Source organism: Mustela lutreola, chromosome 10 (assembly GCF_030435805.1).
Source record: "Mustela lutreola isolate mMusLut2 chromosome 10, mMusLut2.pri, whole genome shotgun sequence".
Lineage (NCBI taxonomy): Eukaryota > Metazoa > Chordata > Mammalia > Carnivora > Mustelidae > Mustela > Mustela lutreola.
The window spans coordinates 32,874,619-32,895,065 of NC_081299.1; the positions used below are offsets into that span (position 1 = coordinate 32,874,619).

Here is a 20,447-nt window from a genome sequence, read left to right on the forward strand (position 1 = left end):
CTCTGCCTACTTGTGATCTCTGTCTGTCAAATGGATAAATAAAATCTTTAAAACAAAAAAAATACTGGTTAAATATCCAATAACAGGTATTCACCACTTTTCAAAATTCTGCATTATACCTTAGCACTTTTCTTTTAAGGGAAGATTTAAATTATTGTTTTTGCTAACCAAGAAATCTGACAATTTCTTTTATGAAAATAGCATTTGTTGTTGGTTTGGCTGCAGTTTTTAATGTATTTGACAGAGATCACAGGCAGGCAGAGAGAGGAGGAAGCAGGCTCCCCGCTGAGAGGGAGCCCGATGCAGACTCGATTCCAGGACCATGACCTGCGCCGAAGGCAGAGGCTTTAACCCACTGAGCCACCCAGGCACCCCAGCATCTGTGCTCTTTAAATTCAAGTTAACATATAGTATGGTATTGGTTTCAGGAGTAGAATCCAGTGATTCATTACATTCATTACCTGAATGACATTCTAAATGCCACTCTAAATGGCATTACATAAAATACCCAGTGCTCATCCCAACAAGTTCCCCTATTTTATTTTATTTTCTTTCTTTTTTTTTTTAATTTATTTGACAGATCACAAGTAGGCAGAGAGGCAGGCAGAGAGAGAGAAGCAGGCTCCCCACTGAGCTATCTAGGCACCTGACAAGTTCCCCTCCTTAATGTCTATCACCCATTTAGTCCACCTCCCTCCAGTAATCCTCTATTCTCTATATTTAAGAATCTCTTCATGGTGGTTTGCCTCCCTCTGTTTATCTATTCTTTCCCTTCCCCTACATTCATGTGTTTTGCAGGAAATCGTGTATTTGTCTTTTCTCTGATGTCTTTTTTACTTAGTGTAGTACACTATTTCCATCCACGTTGCAAATAGCAAGGTTTCTTTCCTTTTTAATGGCCAAGTAATACTCCCAATTTATGTGTGTGTGTGTGTGTGTGTGTGTGTGTGTGTGTATACATACCACATCTTTATCCATTCATCTGGACATTTGGGCTTTTTTCTTGAGATTTTATTTATTTGACAGAGATCACAAGTAGGCTGGGTTTTGTGGGGGAGCAGGCTCCCTGCTGAGCAGAGAGCCTAATGCAGGGCTCGATCCCAGGACCCTGAGATCATGACCTGAGCCAAAGGCAGAGGCTTAACCCACTGAGCCACCCAGGTACACCTGGACATTTGGGATCTTTGCATAATTTGTTGATAGTGCTTGTATAAACACTAGGGTGCATGTGCCCCCTCCAAATCAGCATTTTTTAATCCTTTCAGTAAGTAAAAAATACAGAACATCTCATGAATTTGTATGTCATCCTTGGGCAGGGGCCCCGCTGATATTCTCTTACTCCAATTTTAGTAAAATACATCCCAAAGTATTAGCAAAATCTAAGAGATAATTTGTTTTTGAGAACACAAGTTTTTCCATATAAGTTAGTGGTAATTGATTCTTCACTTGACACTATTTAGCTTACAGAGGGTTCCATAGGAATGGAGTGCTTTCAGACAGCAGGAGAGACCTGTAATGTCAAAATGTGATTTTGAAAACCACAGCAAGGAAGAAAGTTTCTTGTGATAACAGTCTTGATGCTAGTGTTGCAAACAAAACTACCTATGTACTTTTTCATGTGTCTTGTGTTGGCCAGCAGTTGATGGATGTCTTCACCATGTATAAGGATTAGGTAGCCTAAGTCTCTTAGCCAACCCAGAGAATGCATTCTCTCTACAGCCAGGGTGCAGATGAGAACCTGGCCTGGCAGTCACATGGTGCAAGCATGAGACCTGGGAGAAGTTAGCACTTGGCCATATGGGAGAGTGGATGCATTGTTTTGCCAAAGCAGAGGCAATGGTTTCCTCATCTGATAACTGCCTTAGTATTTGACACTTAGCTTTGAGCCCGGTGCTCTAGCCTTAACAATTACATACATCTCATCCCTTTGTAAGAATATGTGGCTGCAGCAGAGTAAGTGTAGGAAGAGTGGTAAGAAATGAGGTATCCTAGGTCAGGCCTGTGGTATGCTCTGTTTTAATCAAAATGAGGAATGAGGTGACGATGCTTGTCATGGTTTCTGTTAAAAATATTGTACTTAAAGGGCCTAGGTAGTACATGGAGATGGAAACGTGTGAAGATTGGAAAGGAAACCGTGACAGGCAGCACGGATGATACTGGTAACAAAAAACTTGCTGTCGGTTTAAGAATGGAGAATGTGTTAGTAAATGGCTAAAACTTACTTGTATATAATTTAAAAAGTTTTGCTTCATAGTAGTATCAGGGAAATGTATTTAGAACCATACATGAAACTCTTGATCTCAGGGCTGTGACTTTGAGTCCCAGGCTAGGTGTAGAGATTACTTAATAAAGTTGTTTTTTTGTTTTGTTTTGTTTTTAAGCTTTGAGAGAGAGCATGAGCAGTGGGGAGGGAGAGGGACAAGCAGACTTCCCACAGAGCCTAACATGGGACTTAATCTCAAGACCCTGAGAGCAGACACTTAACCTACTGAGCCACCCAGGTGCCCCATTTAATGGTAAAAATCTTTATACCATGTTCAAAATCTGAGCAGAAGCAAAACTCTTGATATTCAAAGAAAATGAGGGTTTCCATGTTAATGGATATTGAGGCTAATCAATTTGTCTTCAAATTAAGTTCAATAAAAATTTGAGAAGTTTTGGGTTTTGTTTTTTTGTCTTGTTTTTAATGGGTCTTAGAAAAGGGAGGAAAGATGTTAGAAGTTTGATGAAAGAAAAATGTAGGAGCGTCCACCTGGCCCAGTTGGTGGAGTGTGCGACTCGATCTCAGGTTGTGAGTTTGAGCCCCATGTTGAGTATAGAGATTACTTAAGACTCCGAAAGAAGAAAATGTAAAATAGTTATCTTGGAGAATGGGAAAGAAAATATTCCAGGGAAATAGAATTGCCAGGAAGTAGAGAATTTGGCAGCTGAATTCAATAGGAGAAAAGTGCAAAGGTATTAGAAGTGGGAGCAAAATTACAGTTGACAGTAATGTTCCCAGCATCCACTGCCCCCGTCCCTACCTAGGGATGGATCCTGATTAGCCGTAACTAGTAAGAGCATAACATTGTCTGCTGAGTGGAGTTGGTATGTTCCACCTTGACTTGGAGTAGAAGTATTTATTTAAGAGGAAGACATGCTCAACCTTGAGATGTGCAGTGACTGGTAATGGCAAAGTTTTTAGGTGATGGTCCTGTGAGTCAAGGTGGGAGGAGGAAGAAAACATTACTAGAAGTGAAAATGTCAAAAATCAACCAGTGCTGTTCAGTGGATTTCTGTGGGTTTTGAAATTGCTGCAAGTGATGGTAAGCGTAAAGTAATGGTGCTGGTGATTCTGGAGTTAAAAATCTTAAATGCTGCTGGTAAAGGAAACAGTCAACAAAACCAAAAGATGACAGAATGGGAGAAGATAATTTGCAAATGACATCAGATAAAGGACTAGTATCCAAAATCTGTAAAGGACTTAGCAAACTCAGCACCCAAAGAACAAATAATCCAATCAAGAAATGGGCAGAGGACGTGAACAGACATTTCTGCAAAGAAGACATCCAGATGGCCAACAGACACATGAAAGAGTGCTCAACATCACTCAGCCTCAGGGAAATACAAATCAAAACCACAATGAGATACCACCTCACACCAGCCTGAATGGCTAAAATTAACAAGTCAGGAAATGGTAGATGTTGGCAAGGATGCAGAGAAAGGGGAACCCTCCTACACTGTTGGTGGGAATGCAAGCTGGTGCAGCCACTCTAGAAAACAGTATGGAGTTCCCTAAAAAAGTTGCAAATAGAGCTACCTTATGACCCAGCAATTGCACTACTGGGTACTTATCCATCTAAAGATACAAATGTAGTGATCTGAAGAGGCAAATACATCTGAATGTTTATAGCAACAATGTTCACAATAGCCAAACTATGGAAAGAATGTAAATGTCTATCAACAGATGAATGGATAAAGAAGTGTGTATGTACACGTGCACACACACACACCAAAAAATGGAATACTATGCAGCCATCAAAAGAAGTGAAATCTTGCCATTTGCAATGGTGTGCATGGAACTAGAGAGTATTATGCTGAGAGAATTAAGTCAGAGAAAGACAATTGCATGATCTCTCTGATACGAGGAATTTTAGAGGCAAAGTGGGGGGTAGAGGGTAGAGAAGGAAAAAATGAAATGATGGGATCAGGGAGACAAGCCATAAGAGACTCGTAATCTCACAAAACAAACAGGGCTTCAGGAGTGGGGTAGGGAGAGGGTGGTTGGGTTATGGACATTGGGGAGGGTGTGTGCTATGGTGACTGCTGTGAAGTGTGTAAGCCTGATGATTCACAGATCTGTAACCCTGGGGCTAGTAATACGCTATATGTTAGTAAAAAGAAAAAGAAATGCTGCTGGTTAATGGATTTGGTCTAAAAGCATGGACTTCAAAGAAGGCTGAGCTTTTGAGGGCCTACAAAGGAAGACCATGGTTTAGGAGTGGCAGTGGCAGTGGCGTGACCTAGAGGAATCTTAGCCTGCCACCAGGAACCCTGCTGCTTCAGGTTTAGGGGAAGGAAAAAAGGCCCTGAAAGGGCTCCCAGAGCAGTCTGTCCTGGGGGTAAGTCTGCCTAGAGTTGGAGCAAGAAAGTCAATGCAAATGTTGAAGAAGTGGCCCCAGAGGATGCTGGGGACCGATCCAGATGGCACAGTGGAAGGTTCAGGGAGGAAGCAAACATGGGTCAGATTTGGAGTTGGAGGGAGCTTAACTGCTGCCCAGGGTGGGGGGAGCTTGAACATCTGGCAGAGACAGTTCATCCAGAAAGTGTCACACAGGACAGGCTTAGTACTGAGCTGCTGTCAGTGGAAGGGTTATGTTGACTTGTGCCTCTGACTTGTGCCTCTGGAAAGAGCAGTCAAATTAGGAACTCTGGTGCTGAGTGGTAGAGGGGGCCTTGTTCATGGACCTTCAACCCGGCTGCTGGTTTGTAAAGGCTACAAATAATACAAGTGAGTGGACTGTTCACTCATACCACAGTCACATCTGGAGTGATGGTTTAGCACCTCTCCTAGGGCAGTGAGCTCTCCAGCCCTCCTGTGTTTTCATTCCTCTGGGCCAAGAAGCTGATAGGGGGCCTGGATTATCTTTAAGTAAAATGATTTTCATTTCAGAAATAATACTCTAGAGGGGAAAAATAAAGTTTGACCAGAAAAGTGATCAGTGTGGACATTGTTGCAGAGACCAAGTCAAACCTGTATGAAACCTGTATCCTACATCTGGCAGTGGGAAAGTTCAAATTGGAGAAGTTTTCAGGAAGGGAGCTGATAGATCTAGGTGACTCACTGAGTGTGGGGATGAGAAGGAGGAGAAAGTCCAGCATGACTGCAGAACACCAATGCTGATGGTGCCATCTGCTGGGGTAGAGGATGCACAAAGGGGAGGGGCCTTTGGGGTTCTAAATACATGGTGTTTGAGGGGAGTCTGGGAAGCAGATTTGGAACTAAAGAATGAGCTGTAGGCTGAGGAGAATGCTTGACACTCAGGTGGCTTTTGAAAGCATCCATTTCCTGGATGAAACCCCATCACTCAAGGAGCATCTGTGATGCCTGAGGGTAGAGGCCCAAACTTTGGGAACAAGACCAAGGATGTAAAAGTGATGGCCAGAAAGAGATGTGAGAAGTCAGAAAGGGAGGACATCACAGAATCCTAGAGCACAAAATAGCAAATGATTCGTTTGGCATCAGAACCAAGAGGTCCAAGGAGGTGAAGGTGGAAAAGTGTCCACTGGGCTTGGCCAGGAGGCTAGGGAGAGCTGCGGTGGAAACGGAGGGGTGGGCCCCAGGCTGCCGCAGCAGCAGTTGAAGGGCTTACGCCCTCACAGCGTTCCATCCCAGTAACAGGCGGCCCAGCCCTCTAGGGCCCTGCCAAAACCCTCAGTGTCCATCCTGACTTTATCTTTTCTTCCTCACACTCCACATCCAATGAGTCTGCCAATTTTGTTTGTGGTCAGAACCTGACCACTTCTCAGCACCTCCCCCAACATGGGTCTAGGCCTCCGCATCTGGATTATCAGTCTCCCAGATGAACCTCCTGCTACCTTCCTTTGTAACCTCCACCTCTCCGCGGTCAGTTTTCAATATAAGGGCTGGGGTCACTTGAGCAGAAGCCTCCAGAGGCTTCCAGTCTCACTGGGGCAGAAGCCAGCATCCTTTGGGAAGCTTCACTGAGAACCCCCATCTGTCTCCCATTTGCTCTGCGCTACCCCTGGTTTACTCCAACCTCATAAGCTGCCTTTTGATGGGAAGACAGTTTCCCCTGTTAACCAAATGGCTTTCTCTTTCAGTTCTTTCAGGGCTTTAACTAGAAAGGCCTTCCCTGACCACGGTTCAAAATAGCAGCCCCTCCTGGTGGCCAGATCTCCCAACCTCCTGTGTCACAAAAATAAATTCTGTATGATTCCACTAATGTGAGGTACTGAGATTAGTCTAACCAGGCACAGAGAAGAGACTGGCAGAAGTGGGGAATTATAGAGATAAAGAGTTTCAGTTTTGTAAGGAGAGAATTCTGGAGATGACTGACACTGAACGGTTGCATAGCAATATTAATGTACTTAATGTCACGGAACTGTGTGCTTTAAAGTGGTTAAGGTGGTAAATTTTATATGTATTTTATCACATTAAAAAAATTGGGGGGACGCCTGGGTGGCTCAGTTGGTTGGGTGTCTGCCTTCAGCTCAGGTCATGATCCCGGTGTCCTTGGATCGAGTCCCACATTGGGCTCCTTGCTCAGTGGGGAGCCTGCTTCTCCCTCTGCCTCTGCCTGCCACTCTGTCTGCCTGTGCTCACTCTCTCTGACAAATAAATAAATAACACTTAAAAAAAAAAAAATTGGAGGGGGCGCCTGGGTGGCTCTGTGGGTTAGGGCCTCTGCCTTCAGCTCAGGTCATGATTTCAGGGTCCTGGGATCGAACTCTGCGTCGGGCTCTCTGCTTGGCGGGGAGCCTGCTTCCCCCTCTCTCTCTGCCTGCCTCTCTGCCTCTCTGCCTGTGATCTCTCTCTCTTTCTCTATCAAATAAATACAATCTTTTTTAAAAGTTGGGGGGGAAAATGATGGGAAGGACGTTGAATAAAGATGTAAGAAAGAAAGAGAACATTGAAAATAAAACATTTTAGGGTCTTGCAGTGATTGTCAGTTTTATAGAAGGTGAAGTTAGATGGCCTGTCCAAAGAAGAAAAACTAGTGGAAACAACTGATATTTAAAGGCCATTTCATGAGGCTTTGTCATCTTATATCGTCTTTTCCATTTTTGTAAAAACGTCAAATAACAAGGTTCATGTGCTCATTAGATAATTTTTGGAAAGCATATTTAAATTAAAAACTTCAGGGCACCTGGGTGGCTCAGTTAGTTAAACATCTGCCTTCAGATTGGGTTGAAATCTCAGGGTCCTGGGATGGAGCCCCGAGTTAGGCTCCCTGCCCAACGGACAGCCTGCTTCTCCCTCTTCCTCTGCTGCTTCCCATGCTTGCGCTTTCTCTCAAATAATAAAAAAAATCTTTTTCAAAAATTAACTAATGAAAAACTTTCAGGGGCTCCTGTCTGGCTTGTGTCTGGCAAGGTCATGTGACTCTTGATCTTGGGGTTGTGAGTCTGAGCCCCACACTGGGTGTAGAGATTACTCAAATAAAAAAGATAAATATTTGAAAATGTTGAAACTTTTAAAAAATGCGGTGATATAATTTTACACCAATTCTGGTAAATATTTTAACATCTAATAATTCTTTTGTTAATTAGAATTGGTCCTGAGCAGTCACTTATACAGAAGAAGAAATAAAAATGTTCTACTTTAAATCAGAAGGTTTAAACATTCTCTCAAATTATATGATAACCTTTGGAAAGATGACTCTTGATTTCCACTTGGGGGTAATATTGGTCCAACTCTTCTACTGAAAACAGCTAAGAACATTAGACAAAATATTTTCTAGGATCTTTCTAAAATTAACAAAACACTGAGGGGTCCCAGGCTGGGTCCAGGAAGAGGAGAATAATGTAGAAAATTGAATCTGATGCTCAAGGGTTACTTCTTCCCTGGATATGTTTGCAAATCTGGAAGAGGTGAGTAAGTACTTGCCTCTGACACGATGTGCTGAGCGCTGATGTGAAAGTGTTTGTCGACCTGGAAGAAGCAGTTGTACAGGGCTGGAGGGAAAAACTTGTAAAGTCCAGCCCCAGCAATTGTGGGTGCCCTTGTAAACTCTGTTAGGCTTGGGGACCCAGAATGGTTGTGCCGTGGTAACTAACACCCAACCCTCACACAGATTGCAGCCTGACTTGGAGTCACATGGGGAGCCAGAAACCTCAAGTCCTGAACTTAGATAAAGGTGATTGAGAATAGCTAGGGACCCCAGGCACAGGCTAAAGCAAGTAACCCTTGGCCTTACATGATTATGACACATATTTTACAGAAGCCATATCAGACACATATTCAGAGATAACTAGACTTACAAGGAGACAAGGAACCACGAGGAACAAGGTTGAAACAGATAAAAAGGACCCACAGAAACCCCAGATATCAAAGATAATAGACACAGAATGTGAAGCAATTATGTTTGCAGTTACATTTATGCAATTTATACATTTATGCTAATTATCCTGAATTTTCAAGAACTTGAAAATTCTAGGTGTTATGAGCCGAATTGTGTCACTCTCCCACCCGAATTCATATTTTGAACTCCAACCTCCACTCCCTCAGAATGCGACTATTTGTACATAGGGTATTTAAAGAGGTGATTAAGATGACATGAGGTCACTGTAGGAGGTCTTATTCCAATATGACTGGTGTCCTTATAAAAAGAGAAAGTTAGGACATGGACAGACACACAGCTGAGGGACCTCACCACAAGAAGACAGCCTCCTATAAACTCAGAAGAGAAGCCTCAGAATAAAACTAACTCTGCTGACACCCAGATCTTGGACTTGTAGCCTTTAGGGATGTGAGGAAGTAAATTTCTGTTGTTTCAGCAACCCAGTCTGTGGTACTTTGTTGTGGCAGTCCTAGCAAACTAATAGAGAAGGGAACCAGAAACTGTAATGAACCCAGCAGATTTTTTTAAATCAACCTGGTGGGAATCTGAGAACAGAAAAATAGAATACCTCAAAGAAATCAATGGGTGTATTTGGAAGCTGATTAAACACAACCGAAGATAAAATTAGTTAACTGGGAGGTAGAGGAAGGAAACTACTTATTATGAAGTACCAAGAATTTAAAAATTGGAAAACAAAAGAAAAGCTAAGAGACTATTGTAAGAAAATCAAGCAGACTATAATTGGAGGCACAGAAGAAGGAAAAGAGGATTGGAGAGAGAATGTCTGAGACTTAACCCAGAACTGATTAGAAGGAAGAAGACACCAAAAGAAAGAGTCAAGAAGCTGAAAAACTTACATAAAAAATTCACATTTAAACACATCGATAATGGTACCACAATTTTTAGAAGACAAGAGAGGAGTTAGGGGGAAAGGATTACTTTGAAAGGAATGACATTAAAGCTGACATTTGATTTCACAGCAGGAAAAATGGTCATGGGCACCTGGGTATCTCACTCATTAGTGTCTGCCTTTGGCTCAGGTCATGATCCCAGGGTCCTGGGATCGAGTCCCACATCGGGCTCTCTGCTCGGCTTCTCCTGCTTCTCCTGCTGACTTCTCTCCTCTCATGCTCTCTCTCTCTCTCAAATAAATAAATAAAATCTTATAAAATAAAATACAAGGACACTGTCCTACAAGACTACACGGAAACTATCAAATTCAGGGAATTAACTTTGAAACAGTACTACCCATAGAAACCACAGACTATTGAGTTGTCACCAGATGTCACAAGAACGTCTTTTACAGGTCCAGGATCCAATCCAGGATCACTCGTGTCATTTAGCTCTAATATCTCTTCAGTCTTGTCAGTCTTTTCTTGCCTTTCATAACATGGACAGTTTTGAAGAGTGCAGGCAGTTACTTTGTAGAATAATCTCCATTTGGACTTTTTTGTCTCGTCATAAGTCATTCGGTTTGTACACGTTTAGCAGGAGTGTCACAGAAATGATGCTGTGTTCCTCTCAGTGTATTATGTCAAGGGACACAATTTTGACTTGCCCCATTGCTGGTGGTGTTAACTCTTGTCACTTGATTAAGATATGTCTGCGGTGTTTCACTACAGTCAAGTTAAATATTTTATACTTACTAGCTAATAAATTATATTAGTTGCCATTTTACTGTAGAACTTTTTTTCTCCCCCATTTATTTAATTATTTGTATCAGTATGAACTAACAGATTCTTATTTTATTCATTGAGTTAGAATCCATGGCTATTTATTTTGATATCAAATTGTCCCAGTAAAGTGAGTAGGAATCTCTTTAATCTGGTTTCTGTATCCTTTAACTGTGTCTCCATTATTCCTTGACCACTTTCTTATTTTCTGGAACATCAAGATGCTCCTGGCTTATTATTTCCCTTTTCAGCCTTCAGATCAGCCATTTCTCCATGGAGCCCTGGTACCTGTTAATGGAGAATGGTATTCAGAAATCAAGGTAGGGTCTCGCCACTGGGTTATCATTGCTTCTAGGCTTTTCTAAGAGGCAGAACTCCTAGATGTATGGACGTGTGTATATCACACACCTATGTATACACATACACAACTAGAGCTATTTCAATATTCATTTAAATATATTAAAAGCCAGGTGTTCATCCACATACATCCAATTCCAATCCAATATCCCAGGATTTATTTGAATCTTCCCTGTTTCATCCTTTTTTTTTTTTTTTTTTAGATTTATTTATTTATTTATTTGACAGACAGAGATCACAAGTAGGCTGAGAGGCAGGCAGAGAGAGATAAGGAGGAAGCAGGCTCCCTGCTGAGCAGAGAGCCTGATTCGGGGCTCGATCCCAGGACCCTGGGATCATGACCTGAGCCGAAGGCAGAGGCTTTAACCCACTGAGCCACCCAGGCACCCCCCTGTTTCATCTTTGTAAATCTATCCTCTGGCAGTGGAAACTTTATCTTCAATATTTTACTTATTTGTTCAATCCCCTTATATGTAACTCAGCTTCGACCTGGGCAGCCATGGGCCACTCAGTTTTGTGGTCACCGTATGGTCTTTATAGACAAAAGGGAGTGCTTCTCGGGTGTTAATTTGGTGATTTCAGAGCGTTGTATCAGCCTTTTCCTTTGATGCCTGTAAAGAATTCTTCACCCAGTCCCTGACATTTTTAGTTGTTTTGAACAAGAGCATTGTCAAGAAAATGCCTGTAATGTACTCATAAATTGAGCCAAATATTATTTTTCTGTGCCCAGCAGGAGAGATAGTCAGGAAGCACTACTTTGGGCATGATCTTTCTTCATTTCCAGTTTTGCCCGGATCCCATGTAGCCATGGCTTCCTGTAATCTTGCCAACTCTAGACGAAATCATACATTGAACTGCCCTCCTTACATCCGGTATTCAAATGATGGAGGAAGACAATGCACCACGCAGCTCTTCCTGCCCAAGCCTAGATCAGCATTTTCCAAACTCCTGTGTGTACACCAATCAGCCGGAGAGCTCCTTAAAATGTCGAGCCTGTGTTACCCGGTGTGGTGGGGGAGGCTGACAGGCTATGTTTCTACCAAGTTTCCAAGTAGCAGGACTCTCTAGATCACTCATGCCCTCTGTCCCAGACAGTGGTCAGTGAGGGGTGGTTACATGGCACGGCCAGCAAAACTTACAGGCATTTTTAACTTTTTTTTTTTTTTTTCATTTGCAAATCTACACACAAACGCAGAGAACAGAGGGAACCCCTACATATGGCTGGCATTTACCAAACTTCCCCTGCCCCTGACCATTTCGTTCTTAGAACATTTTATTTATTTTTAAAGATTTTATTTACTTATCTGACAGAGAGATCACAAGTAGGCAGAGAGGCAGACAAAGGGAGAGGGGGATGCAGGCTCCCCGCTGAGCAGAGAGCTCGATGCGGGGCTCGGTTCCAGGACCCTGAGATCATGACCTGAGCCTAAGGCAGAGGCTTAACCCACTGAGCCACCCAGCACCCCTCTTAGAGCATTTTAAAGCAAATCTAGCCTTCTATCATTTCAGTGTGCTCCTCTAACAGGGATTAGAAAAACAAACAAACAAAAAACAAGCAAACCACAGCGTCTTTATCACACAGAATTCATAATACATACAACACAAAAACGCAACTTCTGGACACCATGTACTACTCAGTGCAATCCATATTCTCAGAGGCAGGGACTGGAGGGGTCCCCGGTCCCTGCCTCCTCAGCCCCAAGCTCACTCCTCTGAGGAGCACCTCCTGTTGCTGAGCTCCTGTATGCACAGCTACTTCTACGCTTCTCCTCCCTGGCTGAGAACGCAGGTATTTTCCTTCCCAAACTGTGTTTTATGGCCGGCCAGTTTCATTCTTGGGAGAACTCTGTTAATAAACATCAGCAAAAGCTTGAGGATTGTGCCCTTTGACCCCCTTCCTGGGTCCCTGCCCAGTCCTCTATCCCCCGAGGCTGGGACAGTAAGCGGCCGCAGTCCCGAGGCCTGGGAAGTTGGCCCCGCCTCACGTTGGCAGCCCAGGTGACCTTGATGTAGGTATTTGAAAACGGCTGCTTCAAGAGAGGCCTGGGGGATCAGGCTTCCCAAACTCTTCCAGCCTTGAACTCCTCCAATTTTCCCCTGGACATCTTCCCACGGCCAGCCTCCTGCTATGCTGTTAGTGTGTGGGGCTGTATGTAGGCAGTGATCTCACTCTGCCCCTCTCTGGGCCCTGGTTAGAGGCAGAAAGGGCATCCCTCCACGAAGGACCAGAAGGAAGCTTGTTCCTGCAGCCGTCAGACCCACCCACTGGCACAGAGCTCGTCTCTCTTGCAGTCTGTCCCCGAAACCCATGGGGGACAGCCAGCACATTCTATCCCCAAGTGTTCCCACATCCCAAGCCTCTGGTGGACCCTGAACGTCCAGAAAATACACATTGTCCTGGCCAACTGCTTTGTGGTCAGATTGCAAGGTTGGCCAAATCCCCAGCTGGGGACAGGAGGGAGGTCCTGGGGGACCAGCAGAGGTCCAGGCTCTGGGCCCCACATCCCCCCCTCCCCACCAGCCTGCTCAGCTGGTGCCTCACCCAGATTCTCAATTTCCCGGTTGCAAATTTGGTGGGGCTCTTCTGGCTCTATGTGACAGAAGTCAACCTCAAAATTGTTTTGGCAAAAAGGTGCCTATGTACTGGGAGAAAGTGGGAACCTCATGGAGCAGCCTGGTCTCAGGAAAGGCAGAGGGTGACGGGCCTCCCCTGCTCTTTCCACGGCTCACCTCTTCAGGAAGTTACCTTCCTCCCTCCCAGACCCCTGCAGAGTGGCAAGAAATGCGGCCCAACAGCCCCCAGCTGCAGGCCTCACAGAGGTGCCCACACATCACAGTCCTTCAGGAAGGGCCTGAGCTGGGGCGGGGTCGGCCCCAGACCCTTTCCGTCCTGTGGAGCCTGGGCCCCAGCTCCCCGGGTGATCTGAAAGCTCACCTAGGGGCAAGAACCGCTGCATCACAGCTTCTGTCCCCTACAGAGACTCCTCTGTAGTCCTCACTCAGAGCTCCAGGGGCAGGGCTCCGGGAAACCCATGCGGGGTCCCACCCCCGGAGCCAGCGGCTGGCCCGGCCACAGGACACGGACACCCCTGAGGCGCCCCGTGGCTGCGCAGCAGCTGCCAGGCCAGGGCCGGAGCCCATAATCCCACAGTGGCTCCGCAGCTCGCTCCCCTCCACCCAACCCCGACCTCCCAGGGAGCTTGTGGGACAGTCATCCTATCTGACTGCACCTCCTTCCAGCCATGCTGAGGGGGCAGGGAAGGCCCAGCTGCCTCCTTGGGCTTCAGTGAGCTGGTGAGAGCCGGGGTCCCAAGACAGGTGTTGGAGGAAGCCAGCCAGCCAGAGCCGGCTGAGGAGGGCCTGAGGAAGGTGGGGACAGTTACGGTAGGCTCCTTCCAGATGGGAGACACAGGGCAGTCAGGGGCCAGAGACCCATGGGGCGGGCGAGCATGAGGAGAGGTGCTGATCTAGGTTAATTTTCCTTCCATCTCTCTGAGGATGTCTTCTTCTTCTAGACTAAGGTGGTATCTGTACTTCAAGACCGAAAGCCCCTGCAGTTTGGACCTCAGTCTTCTGCCTAGGGCGGGGCTCTGGCCACAGCCTGAGGCCACCCCTCTCTACTCAAGATCCAGGGAGGGAGGGAGGGAGAGCTCGGCAGACTGGAGAGGAGGCAGGGTGGATGTGGAAGAAGGGGCAGCATTAGGGGGCTTGCAACCTTGTCCGGGACAGTCTTCGTGGCTGGAAGGTCCTAAGGTCCTTCTCCATGTAGTGAGCTCCTCCAGGGTCCCCTCACCCCAGCTCTGAGGTAAGAGCCAGGCTAGGGAAGTTTCTGGAACCCTGATTGACCCTGGATGTGGGTGTGACTCACTCTGCAGGTCTGTCTTCCCATCTTGACTCCTGAAGACCCCAGGGACCAGCTCTGACCTCCCCGAGCCAGGACCCACCGTAGTCACACTAGGGACACATCAAATGACACCACACTCGGGGCTGATGTTCACTTCTCTTTCCAAAAAATACCGAACACACGGTCTAGGTGTGGCAGGGGGACAGAGTCAGGTGGGAACCCGGACATTACACACCCAGGGGGCCCTTGGCAGAGGCAGACAACTTAACAACTGGTCTGAAAGTCAAAAGAGAGGAGAGCTGGTTAGTGGGGTGAGCAGTGGGGTGGGGCGGGGGCTGCGGGGTGCAGGCCCAGACGCAGGGACTGACCAGCGCAGTTGGCCCCGGGTGCCCACAGTGGCCCTTCTTGGGGCCCGTTCCTGGCGGGGGGCAGGCTGGCCTAGTCGTGTGGGGTGGCATCCACGAAAAGCCTGAGACCTGAACTCAGGAACGGTGGGGCCAAGCCTCTCTGTACCCCCAAACCTGTTTCCTGGTGTGTGAGGGGGATGTTCATCCCCGCACACTGGCCCCTGCCTGGGCTTGCTGTGAGGAGCCTGTTGGCCTGCTGAGGGGAAAGGCTCTGGCCATCCCAGGGCATGGGGCACCAACGGCCATCTTTGTGGCTGTGTCCCCAGGGCCCAGCACAGAGCAGACACCTGTGTCGCCCTGCAGGAAGTAAATAAGCCTCCGGAGGAAAGCGACGGCACCTGGACAGGAAACGGGCTGGTGCCCATGAGCTGTGCAGATGGGTCCATGCCCGAACCGGGACAAGCGTGTGCACCTGCAGGCTGGGGCCTGCCTCCGGCCTCCCTCTGAGTGTCTGGGTCTAGTCTCAGAGCGCAGGGTGGGTGCTTGTGTGGGGACAAGCTGCTCAGAGTCCTCTCAGGGCGTGCTGTGCCCCTACTGGCCCTGCCTGGGGTGCCGCAGGGGCCGGCAGAGACGGGGCTCAGACGTACTCTCGGGCTGCAGCGGAGGGGCCCGGCCGGTAAGGCTGTGGGCTGCTGCTGGACCTCTCAGGCTCCGGGCACGTGCAGCACAGGAAGGAGCCCCCCAGCATGGCCAGGCCAGCAGACGCCCAGCCCACGAACAGGGCTGATCCAAACTCGTACCTGCAAGGCGGAGGGGGGACAGCATCAGGGGTGGCTGCGAGCCTGCCCCGTCACAGCGATCCCCAAGTGGGAGCAGGGGTCGTGTAGGGGAGGGGGAGCTGAGATTGGGGGCCTCCCAAGCCTCCTCAGTCTCTCCGGAGAAGTTCTGGGGCGTGCCCATCGCTCCTCCCGACCTCCAGCCAGCCCATCACCACCACCCAGGGGGACCCAGGCCCAGGGTGGGTCTGCTCCTGCTGCAGATTTGGGCCCCTCCCTCCCCCTTCACTTCCCCCCCCCGCCCCCCCCCCCCCCAGCCAGAGGTGGTGGTCCAGGAGGGCTGCCGAATCCCGTGGAGAGGAGCAGGGCAATCCCTGCCATCTTCCTCTCAGTGCCCCTCCAGCCCACAGAACGCCCAGCCCAGGCTTCTCGCTGTCTTCTGGGGGCACACCGGGCCCTTCCCCTGGCACTAGGGCTCCCCTCCTTGTGCTGCAGTGAGCGGGCTCAGCCTCTATTCCCGCACGGCTTTGCCACGCCCCCCCCACCCCGGCCTGGTACCCTCCCACCCCCGCCCCCAGCTCCCTGCCTCCATGCTTAGCTGGAGGCGCCCCCTCCTGGAGAGTCCCCTTTCTGCGCCTCCTATGCTCCTCTGACTTCAGGGCCCACTTCAGTGGCCCCCTCTCCAGGGGCTCTCCCTGACCCCTCCGGCTGTGCCTCCTGCTGACGCCTCCTGGGTGGCCTTCAGCTCCTGGCTTCAGCCTGGCTCCCCTGGGAGTGCCTGGAGGGTGGACAGCACCAGATTTCCACTTCCCCAGGACCCAGCACAGGGCCTGCATACCAGGTGTCTTGGGGGAGTGCTGGAGGGGTAGGGAGGGGTGCCAGCGAGGAGTCTGTTTCTGAGTTGAGCTGCCTCTTGGTTGGAGATCTTTGTGGCTACAGCTGCCCACCTCAGGGAGCGATCACCATGCCTGTGATCTCCTTTTCTTCCCCTGCCACACTTCTGCCTTCTCCAGGCAGCCCTCCTGATTGCAGTAGCTTGGGTGTCTTTTCTCATTCTCCCTCAGGCCCAGGGCCCCAGGTCTGTTGGGATGTCTGGGGTTGAGACCGTCCCAGTCTCTGCTCTGGCATAGCTGAGAGGTGGGGTGGAGCCTGGTGGGTCCAGGCTCTTCACCGAGCCCCCTATTCCGCCCTCCTGCCCTTGGCCTTCCTAGTCCTGGCCATTCTAGCTCCTAAATGTCCCGGAGCCTACTCTGCACTGCTAGCCTTGGGGCCCCAAGCCCTGCTCCAGACCTTTTGCCCTTCCTGGTCATATTCTCGCCCCACCGTGCTGCGTGCCAGAGCCCAGATTGTTGGCTGCCGTCCACCCAGGATGGGGAACCAAATCTTCCTCTAGTTGTAAGGCCCCCCACATCTGCCCTGACCACTTGTCCAATCACCATCTCCCAGCCCAGGACACCTGCCGCCTTGGGTAGGAGTCACAGCAAGGGGTGCACTGAGTGCTGTCCAGGGCCTGGCCTTGTGCTGAGTCCTCCCTGCAACATCTTCCTGAGCCCTTGGGTCCCAGCTCCGTTGGACAGGGACTCGCCCTTCACACAACCAGCATGCACAGAGCTGGGATTTCAATGCAGATCCAGGTTGCTGAGCTCCTGCGGTGTTCCCCACAGGACTCTCACCCCCTCAGAGGATTCAGCCACACCCTGCCTGGCGCCCCACTCCAGAGACCTTCTCACCACCCACCCCGCCCCCATTTCTCCCACCCAGGTGTCCTGCTAAACAAAGGCAGCGGAGTGGGAGACGAGCTCCTTTCCTGGTCCAGGCTACACCCCGGCACTCACCTGGCATTGACTGGTGTGCTGGGGTTGAAGAACTCCTGGGTCACTAGGGTAGCATACCACGAGACGGCTGTCAAGGTGCAGAGGCCTAAGGATGGAGGAGGGAGCACTCAGCTCTGCTCTGGCCTCTGGCCGGCCACCCAGAGCGGGGCCACCTGCCATGACTGAGATGGCGGACAGGGAGCCAGGGACACTGACCTGCCAGGAGGAAGAGGACACCCCCAGAGATGGCGATGCGGCCCTTGGCGATGGGGTTGCTGTCTCCAACCCGAGTGCACTTCATGCCGACCACACTGAGGACCATGGCCACAAAGCCCAGAAGCACGGCCACCACCATCAGGGCCCGCGCTGACTGGATGTGACCTGGGCAGAGCAGAGCAGGGGGACTGAGCAGGCACCAGGAGAAGCGTGTGGGTGTGAGCAGCCTGGCAGGGAAAGGGCTGGGGCAGGGGCCAGAAGCGCCTCCCAGGACCACCTGCGGCAGGTGTGAGGGGCCCCTGCGGACAGGCTGTGCGACTGAGCTTCCCCTCTACACCCTCCACCCCCGCCTCCCGGCCACTCACTCCCCCTGCAGGTTCCTTCAGGGGTTGTGTGCCCTGCCAGGGTACTTGGAGGACTTCTCTCCTCTGCTGCTCCCTGGCTGTGAGACTCCCTTTGGGGCCTGGCCTCCCAAGCAATGGGGCCTTGCAGATTCAGCAGGAGGGAGTGAGGGCGTCTAAGGCCCATCTCAGCCCCAAGCTGGCTCTCGGAAAGAGACATTTTCCCCATCAGCCATTCTGGCTCCTGGTCACCTTCCCCTCTGCCCTCTGAGTCACCCACGGCAGCTGGACACCTGTGCGCAGTTCAGTCCTGGGCCGCAGGCCACTCCGGGGAGCTAGGTCCCTGAAGGAGACCAGGTGACCTGCCTGGATGGGTGTCTTGTGATAGCTGCCAGGCTCAGGCCTGCGCCGCCCTGGGCAGAGGGTGGGTGGGTCAGCCCAGAGCCGGGGCTAGAGCTGCAGTGGGGCCTGTTTGCAAGCCAACTTGTCAAGTTCAAATGCACACCCCAGGAGAAGGACCTATGTACCCAAGAACCTGTGGGCATAGGCACGCATGTGTGTGCGTGTGTGTTGCACACCCAAATGGAAGCATGCTTGTTCAGACGGCAAGCCTGGCGTGAAGGTGTGTGTCTCAGTGTGTCTGCAGACAGAGCATGGGCGGGGGTGGAGGGGAGCCCGAGTGCCAGGCACTCCGCCACTCATCTATCTCGTCTAACCCTCTGCAGTCCTGTGACGTCTTAGTGCTCCCCTCTACAGATGAGGACATTAGAACACAGAGAGGCTTGGTGACTCCTTGAAGGTGACAGTGGCAGAGCTGGGATCTGGGCCCAGGGTGGCTGGAGCCTGGAGTACCTGCCCTCCACGGAGCACCAGGCGGGCCCGGGTTTTCAAAAGCACATGGGGGCCGGGGGTGGAGAATGGAGCCCCATACAGGCGGCAGCCTGCGCGCGAGCTTGCTTTGGACCTCCCCTTCCCCGGCACCCCACCTTCCCAACCCAGCTGGAGGGAGGCCTACCTTCCAGGGCGAGCAGGGAGTCATAGAGCTTGCACTGCACCTGCCCAGTGCTCTGGGAGGCGCAGGACATCCAGAGCCCTTCGTAGAGGCCCACGGCCGTGATGATGGCGTCACCCGCGTAGGAGGACTGCTTCCACTGCGGTAGGGCGGTGCTGGCGATGATGCCCACCCAGCCACCCAGGGCCAGGAAGTAGCCCAGGAGCTGGAGGCCTGAGTTGGCCATGGCCCAGGGGAGGGGGCTGGAGGTTCCAGGGCTCAGGGCTGAGCCAGGGTCCCTAGGGGGACAGGGGTCATGGCCAGGTGAAAGGAGCTGCTGGGTGGAGGGCGGGGGAGCAGTGAGTGGCCAGAGGCTGAGAAGGAGAGGTGTTAGTCCAGCAGGAGCAGCGGAGCCAAAGGCAGCGGCTCTGGGCTCTAGAATGCAGGGGGAGGCCCAGGGGCTGGAAAGGCCAGGGGCCCGCCCACAGCAGCTGCCTAAGTCAGGACAGGGTCCCCAGCTGAGCTCCTGCCAGCCCCCTGGGGGCGGGAGGTGGAGCCATGGTCCAGGTGGGTGCCCTTGCCCCACCTCCCAGGGATAGAGAGGGGAGGGGTTGGGAGGGGTGACCCTGCTTGCCCTCAGGGCCTTCCTGCTAGGGAACCCCCTTTAGGAACCACGAAAGTTCTAGTTCCTGCCCAAGCGCCAGCCCCAAGATGATGGATTTTGCTACTGCATGGCTGAACTGACCCTTGGGGTTTTCAGTCCTCTGACTGTAGGACAGAAATAGAATTCTACTTTGCAGGGGGTAAGACTAGAGTTAGACATCAGGGAGAACTTTTTGGAGAGGACTCTGAGGCCAGACAGGGATGGATGTTAGGGAGGAGGGGTCCCAGGTTCTGGGGGACCATATGTATCAAAAGCAGGGGAGGCCAGGCCAGGGAATATGCACTTATGGGGTCTGTTTGAGATCTGAGTGGGGCAGAAGAGGGACCCCATCAAGGCTGGGTCAGACCTGGTGGCCAGCCAGCAAGGGTCCTGGCCAGGGAGGTGGGAGATAGCGCTGACCATCTGGCATCAGCCTGAGGGAAGGCAGACTGTTCAACCCCACTAATCCTTTTGCTGGCTGGTTTAGTAGCTCCTGCTGGGGCTAGAGGAAACGGGCCCTGGCCCCCCAGCTCCAGAACAGCCTGACGGGGAGCCAGGAGCTGTGGCCTCTGCACATTCCTGGGGTTCAGGCTGCCCCTCCCAGTGGCTTCCCCCTTCTCTCTCCCATCCCAGCTCAGCCCTCTGGAGCGGGGGAATATTTAACTCTCCTCTAGCTCATTAGCAATCCCCTCACGTTCAGTTTGGCCCCTGGGCTCCAGCGGGCGTGGGTGCAAGGGGAATGTCACAATCCTGCTCTGACTCCCGCCAGCCCCAGGCTGCCCCCTCTGTCCCCAGCGGCCCACCTGCCTTTCCCGGACCGCACTGGGGAAAGCAGGGTCTGGCTGCCGACCCCCCAACCTCCCACATAGTCTTCTTCCCCC

The 20,447-nt window shown here is 50.6% G+C and overlaps 1 protein-coding gene and 1 pseudogene across 2 annotated transcripts; both read right to left on the bottom strand.

Moving 5' to 3' along the window:
• Positions 1-1,271: 1,271 nt before the first annotated feature.
• Positions 1,272-1,369, bottom strand: LOC131810663 (U6 spliceosomal RNA; annotated as a pseudogene).
• A 13,213-nt stretch (positions 1,370-14,582) lies between these two features.
• Positions 14,583-19,461, bottom strand: CLDN19 (claudin 19). 2 transcript variants are annotated; one of them, XM_059137637.1, is made up of 5 exons: positions 18,948-19,461; positions 17,592-17,756; positions 17,397-17,481; positions 15,433-15,585; positions 14,583-14,714 (listed from the first exon to the last, which is right to left on the bottom strand). In XM_059137637.1, the coding sequence occupies exons 1-5, from the start codon at positions 19,168-19,170 to the stop codon at positions 14,666-14,668; spliced, it is 675 nt and encodes a 224-aa protein (XP_058993620.1). In that variant the 5' UTR covers positions 19,171-19,461; the 3' UTR covers positions 14,583-14,665. The 2 variants fall into 2 exon arrangements, with proteins under 2 accessions (XP_058993620.1, XP_058993621.1); XM_059137638.1 differs by lacking the exon at positions 18,948-19,461 and adding an exon at positions 17,957-18,178.
• Between the last annotated feature and the right edge of the window lie 986 nt (positions 19,462-20,447).

Bases quoted from the DNA above. Each gene is read 5' to 3' on its own strand.
- CLDN19 (XM_059137637.1), bottom strand. From the start codon at position 19,170: ATGGCCAACTCAGGCCTCCAGCTCCTGGGCTACTTCCTGGCCCTGGGT. The intron at 15,586-17,396 runs GTGAGTGCCGGG...TCCGCCTTGCAG, and splicing joins AGCACACCAGTCAATGCCAG to GTACGAGTTTGGATCAGCCC. The intron at 14,715-15,432 runs GTACGTCTGAGC...TTTGACTTTCAG, and splicing joins CCCTCCGCTGCAGCCCGAGA to ACCAGTTGTTAAGTTGTCTG.